Raw genomic sequence first — 21,448 nt, forward strand, 5'->3', positions numbered from 1 at the left:
AAATCAAACCAAACAATTCTTTATATTCAAGTAGAAAGTTAGTGGGTTAAATACATAGTTGTTAGGAGGAGGAGAACTTGTGGGTATCGAATTTGCACCATAATGCATATACATAATTATTTTCTGTTACAGCAGTAAAGCGTCATCTACTTTCTCGTGTAAGGTCACTTGGACTTACTCCAAGTCCAAGGATTTAGGCCATCTCTAACTGAAAGGACTAAATATAGCCCTGTCCATAATTATAGCCCCGCAAAATATTATTTTTAAATGAACAGTGTTAGGCCATACTCGTTACCATCTCCAACCGAAGAGGTTAAATATAGTCCCCTCAATAGTTTAGTTTTTTTTTAAAGTCAAATACGATATTCATTGAATATGGAAGAAAACGAATAAACAGAGAATATGGTACATAAACCGGCCTCGATAAAAACCTTGTTAGGGATTTCAACTCGGTCGAAGGGAAAAAGCATGTCCCGCACCAAACAACTTAACAACTAATAGTATCCTCCAATACAAGACGAAAAATTACATCAGGAGATTCCTCGAACCAAGAGACCGGGTGAGCTAAATTAGGCCTAATCTATCCAGGCGATGAACCAATTTATTGGCATCCTTTCGGACGGAAGTATTCTTCCATTGTCCAACATTTTGTAGAATCCTCCGTGTATCCTCTAGTAGGTGCCCAAAAGGACCATTATTAGCCGTGACCCATTAGTTGGATTGCTGAAACAACCATAAGGGCATCCCCTCCATCCCCACATTTGCAGTGGGAGGTGTGCTATCCACATACCATTTTTTACTTCTTACACATTTCTTGTTAATTTTTGTCCGTTGATCTTCTTCAATTCATCCAATCTGACGGTCAAAAACCAAAAAAATGTGGAAGAAGTAAAAAAGAATGTGTGGATATCACACCCCTTACAAGGGGCCATTGTTGCAGAAACAAAGCTACTTCACAAGCAGCAGTCACCTCGGCTAGTAACGATGTTGTGATGCCATCGAACTTAAATGCAGCAGCTGCCAAGAATTGCCCTTCCACATTCCTAACCTTTGAATTTGAATCAATCATTACAACTAAGAAGACCAACCCCAAAAAAAGGCTAAATAATGATCTAGTGGGTTTCATAGGATTATAGTCTAGCTTTTGATTGGAGATGAATTTTTAGACAAATTAAATCATTTTTTATCTTTTAGAGCTTTAACTCTCTCATAGCTTTAGATCCCAACATTTGACCCAACGTGAAAAGAAAATCCAAAATTCAAATACCCGAAAGAAGAAATGGAAGAGTACAAAGAAGGATCGAAAACACAAAAAGTACAAGTAGAATACGCGTGACAACGGTCAAACTTGAGCGCAAGACCCGGCCTTCAATCCAATGTAAACTCAGAATCCCCGCCGCCCGGGCTTTCCAAGACTGAAAACCAAACAGATAGCAGAACACCACAACCACCGCCGGCTGCGGCACTCAAAAATCCGCCGCTCGCCGCCCTTCTTCTTCGCTTCCTATTCCAACTCTCTTTTTCTTCTTCTCGTTATTATTCGCTTTCTCTGGGGCTCTCTCTACAGCCATTACATTGCAAGTTAAGGTTTTGGGTTTGGGTTTACAATACAGTTACAAAGCTGCTTCCTTCATTGATAAATCCTTCACCAATGGCGCTTCGTTTCGAGGTAGGTTTCTAATTCTAGGGCCATGGTTTCTTTTACGTTGTGATTTTTAATGGTTTTATATTTAAAGTTTTGAACTTTCTCATCCCAATAGGCACTTTTTTATTTTGTATTTTATATTTGCATAGGAATGAATGAATGAAAGATTGATAAGCTCACTGTCTCCATTCATTCGAAATCAATACAATGTTTGTTGGTTTGTTGGGTTGTTTCTGTTTACTGATGTGGGAAATTTGTTCGGTTTTATCTGTTTTGTGATTCAGGTTTTGGGGAGGTTTAACCGTGCTCGTGCAGCTAGATTGACCCTGCCTCACTTTGTGTGCCAGACACCACTTTTCATGCCCGTTGGAACGCAAGGTATTGCTTTAAATTTCATACATTTTGGTACTGAATAGAAGCTATTCCTCATGAGTAAATTAATCTTTTATCTGAGCTAATTAGCTTTCAATTCAATTGGTATTTGATATGTTAACGACTTAGGTATGGAGGATTCGTTGTCTCAAGAACATATTTTTGTGGGCTAGCTTTAGGTGCTGACATTAATAAAACATTATCAGTATGTGCGTTGTGTAAAATCTTCACGCGTGCATGCATGCACACACACACACTTTTCGCTCCTATTGTCCAATATTCAATGCCTTGATAATTTTTCTTTGTTCACCTTTGATGTTGATGTGCATATATGAACAACATTCATGGATGCCCTTGGCTTTGTTGTATTGAGTAATCAATGATATGGATAAGGTTTTCTTGGTTTCAGGAACTATAAAAGGGTTGACAACCGAACAGCTTGAAGATATTGGTGCTCAAATAATACTTGGCAATACGTATCATTTGGCACTTCGTCCGACCTCTGAGCTTCTTGATGAGTTGGGAGGTCTCCACAAATTTATGAAGTGGCCAAGAGCATTGCTTACTGATTCTGGTGGCTTTCAGATGGTTAGTTTCCCTCAGTATTTCACTATATGTTACATATTGATTTTGATTTAATTGTTTTTTCGTTTTAAATTGTTTCCATGTCTAGAGTTTTGTTGACGTACTTATTGAAATACAATCCATCTGAAACTATTTATGCAACACGTTTAATGGATGCTTGTGCATTGTGATGAATTTATTGTCCTAAATAAATCCCTCTGCCTCTTCCCCCTCCATTTTTTTCCGTTCTCATTCTCCAGGTTTGCCCCTACTTTGTGATTCTTACTGGTTACATTGAACTTTATGTTACTATAGTTAAGCTTTCCCTTATTTGAGTACGTCACATTTGTCCAGGAGGCATGGGAACAAGTCAGTATCTACTTCCAATGACTTGTTTGCTTACTGTACTTTGTTATAAATAACTAAATGACATATCAAAGACGGTGTTTTTAAACTTACTTTCTAATGTATGCTACTGTAGAAGTAGAATGGGCATTCTTTCATAATGTGTAGCCCAGATTTTGATAATTCTTTTCAGCTTGGATTGATGAACTTATGCTATTGACGATGTGGTTGTTTTGTTGGCCAGTTTATTAATGCTGTTTTTGTGGACATTTTTTTTTGCATCAGTAAATAATTTATGCAGTGAAATCATACAATTTATTTTGTTACTGTTTTCAGGTATCATTATTGCATTTAGCTGACATAACCGAAGAAGGTGTAACATTTCAGGTAATCTCTTATTTTGGCACTGCTTATTGTAGTTTAGGTGCTGGTGGTGAATAATGATTGAGTTGTTCGCTCATGTTGAGCTATCGTCACTGGATCAAGCCCTGGCAAAGTTTTACAATCGCTAACAAGTTGTCTCCAATATCTTCTATAAATGAAAGGAGAAAGATTAAAGCACCAAATTTAATTAATTTTAAAGGAAAAGTAGGAGTTTGTTGGGATGAAGAAAGCCATTTTTGTGCAGCGAAAGAGTTATTGTCTCCAATTATTTCTTCTTTTGATTGCATTGCTAATATCAAGTACTGTATATGAGTCATACTGGTGGAATGCAATGGTGGACATGGGGAAAGAAGGGTGATGCTGATTCCTCTTTCTTTTAGTGTACTTGGGGAGAACTGAACAGAGCAGCTGAGGCATGGAGATACCTTTATGCTTAACCTATTATGCTCATAATTATTAATAATTTGATTATCGTTTAATCCAACTGCCCCATTCTTAGGGGCTGATATGTCATAAAAAACTTTGTAAACAATTGCGTCTGCAAATTGTTTTCAATTGTTAGGAAAAGAGTGAGTGATCTAAATATTTTTTTTGGTCCATAATGCTTTTTTTTTTAATGTGAAATACGGGGTTGCGGTTGATGGAGAGGGTAATCAATGGATAAGATTTAGTTTTAATGTCCATTTGTTTTGCCAGTGAACACACTTTATCTTCATCTTTCGTAATCTACAATAATTGTTTCATAATTTGGAAAACTAACCTTAAAAAATATTTTTCTTATATCTCATCTCATTTTGGCAAGCTTAGATGGGTGTTGTCATTTATTTTATATAAAAGTCTATACCTTGTTTATTGTTAATGCTATATTACTTTTTCATTTTGTACTTAAATGTTTCATGCTGATAATTAGGTGTATCAAGAATTTTTTTTATTTTGGGTTTGTCGTTCGTCCATAAGGATGATAACTGATTATTCTCCTACTTCAGTCACCAGTTGATGGAAAGCCAATGCTTTTGACACCTGAGGAGTCAATTCAAATTCAAGTAGGTACTTCTATTTCATTTCATTTTTTGGTTATCTGCATGTAATTTTTGGGTTAACTACCAAGGTCATTACACCAATCTATGCCATTGAGTGTCCTTCATCAAGATGTCGTAATGATATAGATGTAGCACATGGAATTATAGAAAGGAAATAAGAATAGAGTATGAAATCCAAACTCTTAAAACAAGGCCCATCACATGGGCAGCCCAAAAAATAATTGAATTTATAATAGTAAAAAACAAAGGAAAACTAACGAAAAGTCCAAAAAAGCTTTAGTTTTAATGAAAAAGGACAAATAAAGGTGTAGTGAATAGTACCAGGGAAAGGTAAAAATGTGGTTTTTCGTTAAAAGTGAACAATATCGGGAGTGTTTCGTTAAAACTCCCAAAAAACAAACAATAATAGTTAAACTTCTGATAGTTAATACTTCAATTCATTGAATTTGTAATTAAATTGCTGCCACCTTCTGTTAAGGTTTTGAATGTAGTGGTAAACCAAATTAATTCATGGGTATTAGAGCATGAGATCTTGACTTTGAATTTTCTGGGCTCTTTAGCAGCGGGAGAAGCTTGATGAGTTTGTAACATAGAGTATAGCTTTCAAGATATTATGTCTAATTAAAACATTTATTTTCTAACCAAGTGTTTCCCTCTACCATCCTTTCTGTACCTTCAATGATCTGTGCAGAACAGAATTGGAGCAGATATTATTATGGCCCTCGATGATGTAGTCAAAACCACCACCACTGGTCCAAGAGTTAAGGAGGCCATGGATCGCACTATACGATGGATAGACAGATGCATTAAAGGTGAATTATATTTGATTGTCACTGGTGTTTCTTGTATATATACTTTTAAATAGTTTACACTTTACAGGAAAAGGTAACATAGATATATGTATATGTGTGCATTTATACATGTATAATCATATATAATCATCTCAAGTTTGATAGATTACCTAGAAGATCTTTCTTAGGCTTTAGAGCTACTGTGCTGTGCTAAGTTTATTGAACTAGGTGAAGTCTATTCTTTAGGTCCAATTTCATGGTTAATAGCAAGTTTCTTAGATTTACAACATCATGACTAGGTGATTTCTCGTCGTATATGTATGCGACAGGTTATGCTTACATTCCAACTATTTCAATAGTTATCAATTCAGCAGTTCCTTCTTTCCTTAGTTCCCCAATTCATCCATAATAGCCATATACAATTCTTAGATTGTGCGTAACTTTTTAGTTTTCGTCCTATTTATTGTAAGTTGTAATGCTTTATGTTCTCAATTTTTATGCTCATCTCGGCTGGTCAGCTTTGTATTTATCTGCACTGCTTCTATAAACAGCTCACAAGAGACCAACAGAGCAGAACTTATTTGGTATTGTACAAGGTGGCTTAGATCCTGTATTAAGGTGAACTTCAACTGAATATGTAATCTGCATGCTTTATGTTGATCTTTTAGTGCATTTTTTTATTATTGTTCTGTTCCTTATACTAATAATGTGTTTGTAACAACTAACAAATTGTTTCATGCCCATAACTTGTGAGCAGAGATATATGTGTTAAAGGCTTGGTGAATCGAAACTTACCCGGGTATGTTCTCTTTAGTGGCTGATTCATTGTAGGTCACTTTATCCGGCACATTGGTAATCCGTTCTAGTTTTTGAAGTTAGCCAATTACGATAGTTGTTGAATTTGTAATATTTCATGATAAAATAGTAACAATGCTTGTATGTAAAAATGAACTATGATGCATCACTTACAGAATGCCTCTTGCAACCGAGGTCACAAGTTCAATTCCCCCCTTCCCCAATACCGCTTTTACAAAGGAAGAAAAAAAGAAGATAATAAGTGCAGCCTTATGGTACAAAAACACCATAACACATTTAAAATCTCTGATCATTTATGTTAGTCTCATAGAAAGCTAAGGTGTATTGATTATATTTTTCCTTTAAAAGCAGAGTGGCAATACTGTCAATGGCTTATTTTTGGTTAATAATGTTCTAAAGTGTGGAAGAAAGAATTTAAAATTCTCCTTCTCTTTCTGACGAGCTAACACAATTTTTTTCTGTATTGTTCCTTAATTTCAACTTTATTGGTTTGAAATTCGAACTCTCTGCAGAATTAGCAACGTGTTTACATTTGTTCTAATATTTAATGGGATTTGGAAATCTTGCAATACTACACATGCGCTTCTGTTTCACGGTTGGTGGTGTTGGTAACTTCTATTAAGCAGCTGAGTTGACCAAGTTTACTGTGACAGGTATGCTATTGGCGGTCTTTCTGGCGGTGAAAGTAAGGATTCATTTTGGCGTGTTGTTGCACAATGCACTGCCGCATTGCCTGAGGAGAAACCGCGATATGTTATGGTGCTGGAGACTTACTAATTTCCATTTGAACTTCCTTAAAGTATCCCAAGTCATGATATTTTCTTGCGCATCTTTCAGGGTGTTGGTTATCCTCTGGATATTGTAGTTTGCAGTGCTCTAGGTGCTGACATGTATGACTGTGTTTATCCCACACGTACTGCTCGCTTTGGTACAGCTCTTGTACCCGAGGTGATTACTTGAACATTCTGATCTACACTTTTACATTTTTATTGAATATATTTATGTGTGCCATCCAACTGTAGTAATTGATTAACATCATAAACAGCTAATCTTGAACCATTACATCTATGATTAATATACTCCTTTCATCAGGATGATTAGTATTTATTTTAGTTGCTTACTAGAGGGAATGAGTACACTTCTATCATTAGTTATTTATGTTAGGTGCTTACAAGAGCTCCTGTATGCGTGTATGTATGTGTAGTTGTGTACTAAAGATTTTTATATGAACGACTTATAAATATATGCACTAGAAACACACTAGCAGCCAAATTTTTTGGCACCGCCATGAGGTTCTGTTAAGCCCATTTTAAAATAGTCCTTGTAATCACTTGAAGGAGAGTATTCAGTTTGATATTCAAGTAGGTTGGTTCCTCTGTTAAGTCCCGTCACAGCTTGTAATTTTGTGTGGTTATTTGGTCAGGATTATTTGTTTGAACTTTGATTTCGAACTTCATGAATCATTGCCGTTTCTTTCTTAATTAGATGGGGATATAATTCTTATCAGATACGAATTTAGATGCTTGCATCTTGTTCTACCAGCTAAGCTCTACTTGTCCTCTTTAAGTTGTTATATGAATGTGACAAATAACACTCGCTTATTTCAAAACTTCTCAACGACCTTTGTACTTTATAGTGTTCATGCTTGAAATGAGTTGGTGTTTCTTCAAAGCTTTCTAGTTAATGTTCTATGTTTGCTAATGCACTTAGAACCGTGTCGTACAGTATTCATGTGGGTATTGCCACATCCAGTGTACGTTCATTGAGTGTCGTCGCCATGCAGTATTTTATACAAGGGGACCTAATTCTGTTGATAAGTGGATGCATAGTTCAACAGTAGGAAAGAAGATTTCCTCTCATTTTGTATGTGATGTTTACTATTTCAGGGAGTGCTGAAACTCAAACAGAAAGCAATGGCTGAAGATACCCGCCCCGTTGATCCTACATGTGATTGTATGGTATGCATAGATGGGCTAATCTTTTGCGTGAAAGATCAATGCAGAAGTCGATCAATGATGTAGAACTGATTCGTTCTATTTCTTCAAATGCAGGTCTGCAAAAATTATACTAGAGCTTACATTCATTGCCTTGTTACGAAAGATGCTATGGGATCTCAGCTTCTGTCATATCACAATTTATATTACATGATGAAGGTTTAGAACACAAAAGTTATTATATTTTACTTGCCATATAATTTTTTTCCTCTGCATTTCTTAACTAAAACCCTTCCTCTCTCTTTCTCTCTCTTCCCTTTTAAATGCAGCTAAGTAGAAATCTGCACTCTTCAATAATCGAGGGAAGGTTTCCAGAGTATGTTTGCCTCTGATTTACCCTTTTCAACCGTAGTTCTCACTTGTTCCGGACCTCTAGTTGTACCAGTTTAACCCTTTTTCTTAAAACCTTTTTAGCAGGTTTGTACGTGAATTTCTGCAACAAATGGTATTTTCTTTAGACACCTTCATCTTTTTATATCTGCATGTCCAAAGTTCATCTGTTGAAATGTTTCGCATCTTATTGTCTTGTAGTTTCCGAAAGGTGATGTCCCCGAGTGGGTCTGTGATGCCATGGAGGTTGCTGGAATCGACATTTCTTCGTGCTGCACTCCATTTTCATCATCCCAAGATTAGAAGTAGGAATGTACACGGAACGCAGGTTAGGCTTATACAAATTTTGACACAATTTTGAGGTTGACATTGAAGAAGGGTAAACTAGGTAAGGGCAGCGTAGATTTGTTTGCCCTTGATTTGTTTCAATAGAAATTACACAGAGCGGCTAAAAACTGCAAGATTTAGAGTGGGAAATTTGTTTCGGAATAGGATCCGACAAAGATTTAACTGCGTGTAATTTAAAATATTATGAAATCAAATGCAGCTAGGAAATTACTATAGCTTGTATTGTGAAGTTTAATTTTTGTTGTTCATTAGTCCTTGCGTGACCCAATTACATACCGACATATTTTGGGATGGGCAACAGTTATGGTGGGAGGATAACGGTTGTTATTTATTTACCCATAACCGTTTATGTTCATACCCGCATAACTATTTACCCGTTAGGTAATTGCATAAACGGTTATATCCATATCCATAACTGTTTATAAACGGTTAACCATATCCATAACCGTGTATCCATTTAACCATAACCGTTTACCTATTCAATCATAACCATTTACCCATTTTTGAACCCGTTTATCATTTTTTCACCCATTTACCCCTTTTTCACCTGTCTACATGTTTTTTTTTTTTTTTTAAACAACTTGAAAATTACAAAAAAAAAAAAAAAAATTTATCATAATTTTCGTTTTCTGACAATTAAACACCGTTATAGGTATATTTTAGCATGCATTTCCCTATTTTAATCATTTAAGTCCTCATACAATTCCAATAATTGAAATAATTGTTTATGAACGATATTTTTCTGCTACACCCAAGCAAATCTTTAATTATAATCCATATAATTACAAAGTAAAGCTTCTAAAAATAAACATTTTTCTACACTAATACCAGTACTTTCTGTTAACTGCAAGATAGGTCATAAGCTTCAAGTTAGCTCTCTCTCCTTGTTGGCTTCTTGTGCTTCAAACTTTCTGTATACGAAAAGTTTAGCACAAATACATAAATGCGTTATAACTGTTAAAAATATTATAAATTTTACATATATTAAATTAAATGGGTAAATGGATACCCGTTATAACCGTGGGTAATACCCATAACCGCACATTTAAATTTCACGGATAAACGGTTACACCCATAACCGTTTGGTCGTCGAAACGATTACCCATAACCGTAACCGTGCACTTTAAATGGGCGGGTAACTGCGGTTACCCAAACCCATAGGTATTTTGCTCATCCCTAGACACACATGGTTAGGTTTCTCTCTTTTGCTAAGAGTTTCAATTCACATGTTATGTAACTACCTTGTCGAACATATATCTAGTGGCAAGAAAGCTTACAACAGAGATGCCATTGTGGTGATATCTAGAGTCAATCAAGCGCTGCCGGGATGCTATTCTGACGTATCAAAGCATGGCAGTGCATGATCGACTTGATATATTGTTGTAGATGCATTCCTATTGTATCATAAGGTTGGAAATTCATATCACTTCTAGATTGAGTGTTGATAGACTCAACAGGGGAAAGGAAAATCGGACAGATGTACAAATTGTGTTATGGCATTGCGAATTCCACAATAATATAAGCACTCTTTTCAATCGTATTCCCTGTAATCTTTATCCAAGCCATCTTTTCACAATTCACACCAAGTTTATATTGTTCTCTTTTCATTTCAACAAATTCGGCTACCCTTTGCTGAAACAAACATATGAGAGCGAAATAATGAAAGTGGGTTCATGTTCCTTTCTCACTATTCATTTACTTTTGATGCAAATGACGCATAGCTCAATTGGTTAAGATTGTTCACATTTGCACCCAAGATCTCCAATTCAATTCTCGCTTTCCCCAATATCGGAACCTAGGGTTCATATTCCTTTCTCACTAAACCTAGCCTTTCTTTGTTGCTTTTTCTTTTCATAAAGAACCCTCCCTAGAGAATGAAACTAATGGACTCATCATAAGGGTTTGAAAACTCACGCAACTTAAATATGTTGAAGTGAGGCTTTGGGACCAAGTGCCCTTAATCTCAGTGGCACAAATGGAGTGTCCCACAAGGAACCTATTTCTTGTTGGCATGTTATGGCAAAATTCCAAGCTTGCACGGCAACCGGATCAGACTCCTTAAAAGGAAACCTACCTATTCTCTACCTAAACCCGTTGAAACTGAGATAATGCATGTCCCTTCCTCGTCTATGGTTCTGTGAAACACGTTTCTGGAATTCATCACTGCTTCTGAGATTCAAGGCACCAAATCAATGCGACCCCTACATGCTTAAGCCTCAAAGCAATTCCAGTTCTAATTGATGGAGTTGAGATTCAAACCTTGTTGTCTATATAACATCACCCGATCAATATGCTGTCTATATTGTCGTTCGTGTCTATATTTCTGTTTTGCCTAAACACTTTTAGAATTACTTGAGCGTTCCTGCAACCAAGAAAATAATAAACATATTAGATCTTGTCACACTAATGGATGATGAAAATTTAAGAGCTCAAGGTTAGAGGAATTGTTACCTTTCATGGCTGAAGGTCGTGTCCTTATGCACTAGTAGTTTTGAGTTTGAAGATCATTCATTAAGGTACGTGTGGTGTACTATAATTGGAGGATTTGAGACTCGTTATCCCTCACATCATCATTATTCGTTTGACTAGGAAAAATGTAGTAAGTGACCAATGGCGGCGCTAGAAATTTTTTACCGGATGGGCTAGCTTAAAAATTTAAATTTTTATAAATAAAGAAACTTGATAACCGTATTTTTTGTTGTATCAGCTAGCTTAAAAAAATTCATAAGGTGAGCCAAAAAAATTTGTAATTAAATAAATACGGGTTAAAATTCAAACAAATTCAAACTTGTTCATATACAAGAAACGATGAAAAAAAAGGATGTAAGAAAAAGAAATGGTATGTAAACTGTATTATATAATTTTATATAGTTAAATCTAAAGAATTCGGATTAATGACTAAATATATAGTGGGTTACATTCGAAAATCAATCAAAATTAAATGTAAAATTTTATTTTTCACCGGAAGCTACCTGGGCTACAGGGCAACCCTTAACCTGGCTCCGCCAGTGTAAGTGACGTCATTAAGAATCTCGAGTTGGGAAAGCTCTTAACCACATTGGAGATCATAGCGCCTGATTGAGCCATAATTATAGGGATTGTTATCCTATGACTGAATTGTATGTACCAAAAAGTTTAAGAATATTCAAAATTAAATGAATTTATACATAAGCATATACAAAATAATAAGAAATAACAATAAATTGTATGTACAAAAAGGTTTTGAGAGTATTAAAAAACTTATAATGAATTTCCAAGTTACGTTCTGAAAATTTCAGGATCATTCTGATTTCAAATTTTTCGAATATGCTCAAAGTTCAGAATTTGAAATTGTGATATGATCTGATCATGTATGTACAAAAAGCTACCTGGGCTACAGGGTAGCCCTTAACCTGGCTCCGCCAGTGTAAGTGACGTCATTAAGAATCTCGAGTTGGGAAGGCTCTTGACCACATTGGAGATCATAGCGCCTGATTGAGCCATAATTATAGGGATTGTTATCCTATGATTGAATTTTATCTACCAAAAAGTTTAAGAATATTCAAAATTAAATGAATTTATACATAAGCATATGCCAAATAATAAGAAATAACAATAAATTATATGTACAAAAAGGTTTTGAGAGTATTAAAAAACTTATAATGAATTTCCAAGTTACGTTATGAAATTTTCAGGATCATTCCGATTTTCAAATTTTTCGAATATGCTCAAAGTTCCGAATTTGAAATTGTGATATGATCTGATCCAATTCTGAAATTTTGGAATGGAATTTATAAAAATTATTTTTGATCCGATCTATTCAAAAGTCACCCAGTTCATATGTTTGGCCTTTTTTAATCAACGTGTCTTAACCTCATTAGGCGGTATTCTTTTGTTACAATTGTTCTATTCAAATTTTTTTTCTTTGTTTGGATTACGCAATGAAGTAGGATTATTTCTTCTCCTATTACCATCTTTTTCCCTCCCCTCCTCTCACACTTTACTTTTTGTTTATTTCTCTATATAAAAAAATTCAAACAAGATGTTAACGTGAAATAATCGTAGTCGTTTAAACAATAGGGAAGGGAAGGGAAAGAAAGAGAGATTAGGGGGAATGCTTAATTGTAGTCGTATTCTCTATAAATAAACATTCAAGATTGTCAAGGCTTTGCCAACTGAGGAATTTTATCGAGCATTTGATGCGCACAATATAAACACACACAAGAAGAGAGAAAAAAAATAGAAAGAGAAAGTTGTACATTAATTTGTCCTAACTATTTAAAGGATCAAATGCAATACACATACAACACATGAAATTTTTTTAAAGGAAAACTAATGAAAATACTTGAAAACTTTGAGTTTTAATGATAATGATAAAATAAATGACAAAATGAATAATACATGATTGACTTTTTTAATATAAAAATATAATTTTTCGTTTAAATAAATAATACCGAAAACTTTTCGTTAAAATACTCATATTTTAAATTATTAACATCATGAACAATCAATGATCCTATAGTCTCTGCCACTGATTTTTAGTGACAACTGTTTAAAATCATGAAATGATATAAGTTATGTTTATTTATTATTATTATTATTTTTACAGAAAGCGATATGAGTCACTTTGAAAAGAAACAAATTAATGTTGTGAAAGTTCAACTTTCCTTATTAAAAAATTAGAATTAAAATAACACACGAGAAATGAATCCTCAATTAAATAAATATTCCAAAAAAGAAGATGTCTGGCACAAAAAATCTAGAGATGTGATATTCACACATCTCTTTTTACTTTTTCATATCTTTTTTTATTTTTGATCATGTGATCGGATAAATTGAAGAAGACTAATGAACAAAAATTAATAAAAATATATAAAAAAATAAAATAAATTGTGTGGATAGTACACCCAAAAATCTAACTGAAAAAGCAAATCTAAGGCATGGGGTAAAAATATGGTTGAATCCAGCTTTTTAATTTGACTTACCCTCACTTACCATCTTTCCTTCAAAAAAAGAAAATAAATAAATAAAAGTGCAATGGGGTCCTAATCAAACCATTCGCATCACTGCGACTGACAGCAATAAAGCAAAAACAATGCAATCTAGCTGTGTGTGCAGCTCGAATCTCATAAGGGCCCGAGGTGGCACCCGGCCCCCCACAGGTTTTTGGAAAAAATGAAAAGGATCTTCTTCGAATTCTTTTTTACTAATCCACTAAAATAGCGAATTTGTGTTAATAAAATTTGATCCAGCGGTTATAAGTATGGATTTATTTTAAAAGTTATTAGCATAGGAGCACACACAAAGTGTGTGAGAAATTTTTCTTTGTTTTGTTTTTGAAATAGAAGGAGAGAGAAAGAGAGTGATAGAGAATGTGGAAGTGAGAGGTTTTTATTTATTTATTTATTTATTTTTAATTAGAGATATGTTAGAACTACATGTAGCTGAGGCTTTGAAAAAATATAGCAAATTTTGGTTGTGTGAAATTACATTTCTACCTTATATTTCTTATTCATGTTCTGTTTTAATTAGAGGGTTAAACTAGTAATTTCATAGGGTTTTAGTTGACAATGAGTGTTTTATTAATTAGTAGAGATAATAACTTCAGTCGTTAGATCAAATTTCAACAGCACGGATCTCCTGATTTGGTGAATTAGGAGGAAGGGATTCGAAGATAATTCCTTTCCTGGAAAAAATTGGTGGAACCATGCACCCACTTAAATCATAATTGTGTCTCTCGTAACATTGAATTAGATTATGGCGAATAATAATCAACTTGTCACCACCATTAATTTTATTGCTCACTCCTCATCCACAACCACTAAGAGATGAATATAACACCAAAATATTTAGTTGTAGAGTTGATTCTAACAGTTCACGAAGAAGAATTCCCTCTTTCCATACGTACATATAACAAATTTAACCTCCAAACCTTATACATATATGACTTATCTATTTGTTCAGCATTTTTGCCCTTGTTAAATGGATATGGCTAAATCCCAAATCCACCTAAAACACCCATTCATCTATTTGTTGGTCCCCAAGGCTTACCATCCATGTGATTCTGATGTTAGATCTAAATATAAGGTGTCGACAGCAGCCTAACGTCAGCGATGCCTTTTAATTTTTATTGCACCAGGCGGGTGCATTACATGCATCCAACTGGGAGAGTGGGGCGACAAATTTTGTCGCCTGGGGCCCACCACAACGACTACTTCCAATGTACTCAACACTTCGCCAAATCAAAGACGTCCATTTCAAATTCTCACTTTAATTCACGATTCTTATTATTTTTCGTAGTAATAATTTTTTTTTAAATCCATAAATTCATAAAAATTACAAAAAAAAAAAAAAAAAAAAAAAAGAATAGAAAAATCAGAAAAATTAAAATTAAAAATTAAAAAATTTACATTGGTTACATGTAATTATTAGGTTATCTTATTAGGTTTTTTAAGATGTACCACAATTCATTTATAAAAATTTAAACAAGATTTTTGAAAGACATGAACACATTGTACAATCACAGTCACCTATTCTAAATCAATCTCATTCGTTCAATAATTACTAAAACATTGAATTATACATTATTAATAAAATAAATCTTTGTGAATAGTAACAGCCATAGCAGTTACTATTTAAGTGAACAGTAATTTCCATAAGTCTAGCCATAGATCTAAATCCATCAAAATGGGTGGAAATGCTCAAATAACACAAAGAGTATGGATTAACCAAGTACTTGATAAAAACATCTCACTTAAAATTGAAAAAAAAAATGGTATTGGGCGCGCTATTTTAAATTCTACGAGGACTTACATCCGTCATTCTTTAGTTGTGCACCTTGAGGCCTCGTTTGGCACGCTGTATAAAGGACCAGATAGTATTAGTAATACGGTATCAACTGTTTGATGTTCCAATGTACTAATTAAGCACCGGATAAACAAAATCAGTCCCACCACTTTAATCCCCTGCACACCCGCTGGCCTGATGGTGGCGGTGGTTGTGAGGAGGTTGAATTAAAAAAAAAAAAAAAATCACCTCTGTGTTTCAAATTTGAAATTTAATCCGAAAGATAAAGCTGCACTAAGTCACCTGTAAAACAATTTTTTGGTTGTCGAGTGAGCAAGTACGAGTCTGTAATTTGGAGGTTGATGTCTGCAAATTTGAGTAATTGGTTTTTAAAGGAATTTGCTTCTTATCGTCACCTTCTCTCACCATCTCCGTCCTCCCCGTCACTTTCTCTTGCTGTCGTTTTCTATCACCGACGCTTTCTCTCGCCATCTATGCTCTCCTAATCCTCGTCGCCTTCCTCGTCGTCCTCTCCTTGTGGCCGTCCTCATCGCCTACTCGTCGTCCTCCCCTGCAACTGGGTCTTGCAAAGAAACATGGTGCTGCGAAGAGATGATTTCAATTTGGGATTCTTCCGCAACTGGCTGTTTCAATTTATTTGGGATGATTTCTATTTTTATTTTTATAAGTTAATTTTTTTTTAAGTTTGATTTCTCCTATCCGGTATAAAACCAAACACAGTATAAATTATACGGTTATTAGTTCGATACTGCACCAAACGGCCGACTAATTTATTCAGTACTATTTGGTGGCTATTTATCATATTCGACAGAAATAGTCAGTACAGTCCTAGTTGCCAAACGAGGCCTGAATGTTATTTCTAACTTTGCCCCTGTGTGTGATTGTTGCATCCAGTTACAGTAATTCCAAGCTCTGTATGTGCGTGTGTATTGATATATATTATATATTTATATCAAATATATATTATATATGTGAGCGAATTCGTGGCATCATTTTTTAAACATTTTTAAAAAATATTTTTGTAGAGCTTATTTTGTAATACATTTTAATGATTTGAACTGTTATCTTTTGGAACATCATTCATAAATCATTCATATAAAAAATTTAAAAATATTAAATCATTAAAACATTCATTTATAGTGAAGAAAATAGATGAATATAGTTCTATAAAAGAACTCTAAACCCTTAATCCAACTGTTATATAATTTTAGATTTTTATGATTTTTGGTAGATACGATATTTGAGAGAAAATCTTTTTATTTTTATTTTTATCATTTGAGAGAAGGTATAAAATATAGACAATTCGGATCGTTAAAATACATTACGAAGTAAATCACAAAAACGTGTGTCAAAAATAGTAATAAAAATTTTGACAAATTCAAAACCAATATATATATTGGTGATTATATAATGATTGAGTAGGGGAAAGGATTATTGGTTTGTGAGGTGTGTACTTGTGCACTTTGTTTTTCCTTGCTTCTTTGAAAGGGTTTGTTTTGGAGGAAGGAAACCAAGAAAAGCAAGGCAAAGGGGGAACCCCTAGCAGTCTGGTTTTTCTGCTCCAGATCATATTGTCTTACAATTTAAAGGCAAGTGAACCTTCTAGCTATTTTGAAGTATCAATTCCCACTTTGGTCATTCAACCATAAAGCTTCCTTCCAACTCTGGCATCTCAGTTGCATGTTCGAGCGCTCTCACAAAACTGAGAAAGATTTGAAACAACAACAAATACCACCTTGTCTTGGAGTTTTGTTTTGAATTATGAAGAGGTTCGGCAGCTCAGAGTCATTGGGTGCTTTGGTCTCCAATTTCCCATCAAAAGGTAAAATTCCTTTCGAGCTTATTTTTCTGCCAAATTTTGTTATTTTATTGATGGGTTTGAAGTCTCATAATTTACGTAGAGGAGGTAAAGCTTGCAAAGGACAAATATGGTTACAGCAAGGAGTTTCAGGCAATGTTAGATTCTTTAGAACAAGAAGATATTGGGGAAGAAATGTCAGGGAAGAAAAGGCGGTTGAGCTCGGAGCAGGTCAAGGCCTTGGAGAGAAGCTTTGAGGTTGAGAACAAGTTAGAGCCCGAGAGGAAGGTCAAACTGGCTGAGGAATTAGGCCTGCAACCGAGACAAGTGGCGATTTGGTTCCAAAACCGTCGCGCACGGTGGAAGACTAAGCAGTTGGAAAGAGACTACAGCGTCCTCAAAGCTGACTATGATGGTTTAAAGCACAACTTTGATAGCCTTGAGAGACAGAATAAAGCTCTTGCTGAAAAGGTTCATACTACTAGTGAAGCTCATTTTGTTTGCATATTCCCATTTTCTCGTTCTACTCACCCTGTTTATTTACGTGTCTCATTATTCTCTTTTGATTTACTCGGTCCAAAAGTCCAAATAAACAAGGATCTGCAGAAAAAAGTTGACCACTCTTTTTTCAATTGGGGTGTTTGTATTTTTTGCAGCTAAGTCAGTTAAAAGCGAAGCTGTTCACAGAAGGTGCAGAGAGCAACGGCTCCGCGAAAGAAGAATCACCAATTTCAACGTGCAAAAGCAGTGAAAATATAGAGGTGGAGTTCAAGAACTTGAAGACCAAAGATGGTTCATCAGATAGTGATTCAAATGAAGTTCTTATGAAGGAAGAGAGCAATGGAAATTCATCTCTTGGATATAATAATAATAATTCAATTTCTTCAACTTCCATGGTGAATTGGTTTCAATTATCTGAGTCCAGATCAGTAGCTGCAGGAAAAGGGTTTCAAGGCCAGCTTGTGAGGATGGAAGAGCAGAGTCTTTTCACCACAGATGAGTCCTGCAATTTCTTTTCAGTCGATCAAGCTCCTAGTCTTCATTGGTAAATCTGCTGAGCAGTAAAAATAGTTGGACCCTTTTTATTTTTCTAAGGTTTTTGAATGATCTGATAAAATAAAATTTTGTAATTTAGAAGCAAAAATGTCCAATGTAAAGCTTTTTATTTGCCACATCAACAAATAATTAGTTTGCACATTTTCTGCTCAATTTTAGAAAACCTTAGTACTGGACTTTTAGTGCAACTGCCGTGAAAAGTTAGAAAGTTTGTTTTCGCTTTTAACTTTTTTTTTTTATATTTCTGATCATCAGCATGCGTGAATTAAACGAACACAACATACCATATTAAACATGAACGCATAAACGGAGAAAAATGACGTGTATATCATTTCTCTAAAGTTTCTCACATAATTGTACCCTAAAGTCACAATGTTTCAAAACCAAACCATGTGCAATGTGATGCATCATACAAAGGTGGTACAAACTTCACATGTAGTTGTCAATTTCTCATTTCCATAAAGCTTGGGCGGGTCACTAACTCGGATTTGACAACTTCTCTGCAAAGAATTAAACGACACTACCAAGTTGGCATGAAAACATAAAGGTAAAGCTACCCTCCTTTTTTCTTTTTCTTGTACATCAAACGGGGTGTCTCACATTTGTGTTATCATTTGAATATCGTATAGTATAGCACATGCAACTAAAACGCTCATTTTATGCAATATTACACACATAATGTAGGAAATGTAAAACACCAGTTGTAAGAATATGATCACAAGTATAGATGTATTTTGGCCAAATGCTTGAGTACAAATTGGTTTAGAAACGCTTTATTGAACAAGGTTTGAAGGTCCTGATTTATATATGATTGAAATTGAGAATTGATAATGAATTACTCACTTTTATTAAAAATAGGAGACAATGTTGATTTTTTAGACCAACTCCAATGGTGGGCTAAAAGCCAAATTATCCCCCAAAATTCCCCCCCCCAAACGCACTCCAACCCAAGGGGAAATTTTGAGCTAAATGCTAAATGCTAAACCAATGCCAAATTCCCCCCGAAATTTAGCCCAGAAATCGGGGTGGACTCTACCCAATATTTATCGGAATTTAAATTTTTTTAGATTAAAATGTTCATAAAATTAATTTATGATAGTCTACATATTTATTATTTTTTTAAAAATTAATTTAACAAAAAAAATAGCCTAAATTCATTCTTTAATAATCTCGGGCTAAAATTTTAGGATAGAATGATTGGAGTAGAAAAGCTGTTTTTGGGCTAAAAGTTAAATTTTTCGGGCTAAAAAATTTGACTTTTAGCCCAACCATTGGAGATGGTCTTACAAGGAATCTAAAAGAAAATTTGGAAGGATTGGTTGTCTTTATAAAGGTGGTTGTTGCTCCCACAGGAATATGTTCCTACTCAGATGGTTTTTTTTTTTTTTTTTAATTTCTCACTTTTTTGTTTGTGATGGGAGACTATCAACCCATGTGTTTGGTGAAAAAAGTATCATCCTGATCTATAGCTAACACATGGAATTGAAAAACTACGTTCCAAAGCTTCTTGCATGTGAGTTTGCATCCTGAAAAATAATCGGAGTCCATCGTGTATGGGTGTGTGATTGAATTTTGGGCGTTTGATGCATATGAGTTTCATCATAAGACTCAAACACACTTATGATAAAAACTTACAGGTTTAACTGAATTTTGGGTGTTTGATATGTATGAGTTTCGTCATAAGACTCAAGTGTACTCACGGTAAAAATTACTCATGTGTAATTAAAGTCTAGTCTTTAATATTCGCTTATATAAGTGGACGGTTGAATTTTGACCGTTGATGCATATAAGCTTTGTTATAAAACTCAAATGCACTTACCATCCAGAAATTACTCATGCGCAATTAAGTTGTTTATGCATGTTAATGTATAAGTAAGCCGCTGAACTTTTGTCATTGATGCACGTGAGTGTCTCTATAAGATTCAAACACTTACGATCACATATTTTTCACGCGTGAGCTGAAGTCTGGTAGCTTGCAAACGTAATATTCATTATAAAACTCACTTGCATATACTATCTAAAGATTTAAATTCTAAAATTATCCCACAACTGCATGAACGATTAACTCTAACAATCATTATCCGACTGCTACTACTCGCATAAAAAGGCCACATGCTAGAATTTAATTCAAAAAGAGGAACATAATTCATTGAATGGCACATTTTAATTTTTTGTCCCTCCATGGGAGAGTAGGTTTTTGATTTGAAAACTCGTGGAGTTGGAGAAGGCACAAGTCATTTTCCCACTTTTTCCTCTCACTTTAGGTGGGAAAGAGACAGACCAAAAAGCTGCTGCGACTCTCAGCTCCTCCATGTCTCGCTCATGTCAGCTGTGGGCTACCCTGCGTCACCCATCTTTGACTGTTAATGCCTCCTATGGAATCTAGCTAACCCTAAAAGCTGAGAGGTTCACCATATGACACTGACAGGCAGTCTCTGTGTTTCTATTGTGATGTAGGGGTGTACTTCTGTTGAGTCAATCCGAATTTGTACATGCTTAATTCGATTAAACCTGATCCAACGGGTTAAAATAAAATAAAATTTTGCCAAATCCAACCTGATCTCAACTTGATAATTTATTGAGTTGGGTTGTGTTGATTCATTGTTTGCCCATATCAACACAAATCTAATTCAATTTTTAGTCCAAATTCTCTCGTGCCTATATTTTTCATCCTGTTTCATATTATATAAGCTCTGTATAAGTTTATGGTGACTATAAATTGAAGTTTGTTGGTTTTTATTTGAACAATTAATAATAATGTTGATTTTATGTTTTTATTGGTTGAAACTTTGTATTGATTCATTTTTTGCCCATATCAACTCAAATTTAATTCAATTTTTAGTCCATATTCTCTCGTGCCTATATTCTTCATCATGTTTCATATTATATAAGCTATGTATAAGTTTAGGATGACTATAAATTGAAGTTTATTGGTTTTTATTTGAACAATTAATATTAATGTTGATTTTATGTTTCTTTTGGTTGAAACTTTTCATTGTTCAAACATTAGAAATGGTCTCTACACGATTTGGTTGAACTTTTGGAACACGGTTCCCCTCCGGATCCATTATGTGAGGATCATAGGGATCCCCACATCTCAACCGTTCATTGTATATCATGCGGTCAGTTTTCGTCATGTACTATTTGTGTTTAATTTAAAATAATAAAAGTAAAATGAT

The 21,448-nt window shown here is 34.6% G+C and overlaps 2 protein-coding genes across 4 annotated transcripts; both read left to right on the plus strand.

Moving 5' to 3' along the window:
- Nucleotides 1-1,231: 1,231 nt before the first annotated feature.
- Nucleotides 1,232-8,844, plus strand: LOC137717912 (uncharacterized). Of its 3 annotated transcripts, none has more exons than XM_068457417.2 (15): nucleotides 1,232-1,669; nucleotides 1,930-2,023; nucleotides 2,427-2,605; nucleotides 3,263-3,313; nucleotides 4,297-4,353; nucleotides 5,042-5,162; nucleotides 5,693-5,759; nucleotides 5,899-5,940; nucleotides 6,611-6,716; nucleotides 6,795-6,905; nucleotides 7,844-7,915; nucleotides 8,009-8,110; nucleotides 8,221-8,267; nucleotides 8,369-8,396; nucleotides 8,483-8,844. In XM_068457417.2, exons 1-15 carry the CDS (start codon nucleotides 1,652-1,654, stop codon nucleotides 8,582-8,584), a joined length of 1,197 nt encoding a protein of 398 aa, XP_068313518.2. In that variant the 5' UTR covers nucleotides 1,232-1,651; the 3' UTR covers nucleotides 8,585-8,844. The 3 variants fall into 3 exon arrangements, with proteins under 3 accessions (XP_068313518.2, XP_088555410.1, XP_088555412.1); XM_088699284.1 differs by having other exon boundaries at nucleotides 8,366-8,396; nucleotides 8,483-8,730; XM_088699286.1 differs by lacking the exon at nucleotides 5,899-5,940 and having other exon boundaries at nucleotides 8,366-8,396; nucleotides 8,483-8,730.
- Nucleotides 8,845-16,833: 7,989 nt separating this feature from the next.
- LOC137718013 (homeobox-leucine zipper protein ATHB-16) lies at nucleotides 16,834-18,410 on the plus strand. Its single transcript, XM_068457537.2, has 4 exons — nucleotides 16,834-17,004; nucleotides 17,092-17,237; nucleotides 17,317-17,684; nucleotides 17,870-18,410. The coding sequence occupies exons 2-4, from the start codon at nucleotides 17,177-17,179 to the stop codon at nucleotides 18,260-18,262; spliced, it is 822 nt and encodes a 273-aa protein (XP_068313638.2). The 5' UTR covers nucleotides 16,834-17,004; nucleotides 17,092-17,176; the 3' UTR covers nucleotides 18,263-18,410.
- The last annotated feature ends 3,038 nt before the right edge of the window (nucleotides 18,411-21,448 follow it).

The sequence above is a fragment of the Pyrus communis genome, chromosome 8 (assembly GCF_041283825.1).
Source record: "Pyrus communis isolate YQ-2024b chromosome 8, ASM4128382v1, whole genome shotgun sequence".
Taxonomy (NCBI): domain Eukaryota; kingdom Viridiplantae; phylum Streptophyta; class Magnoliopsida; order Rosales; family Rosaceae; genus Pyrus; species Pyrus communis.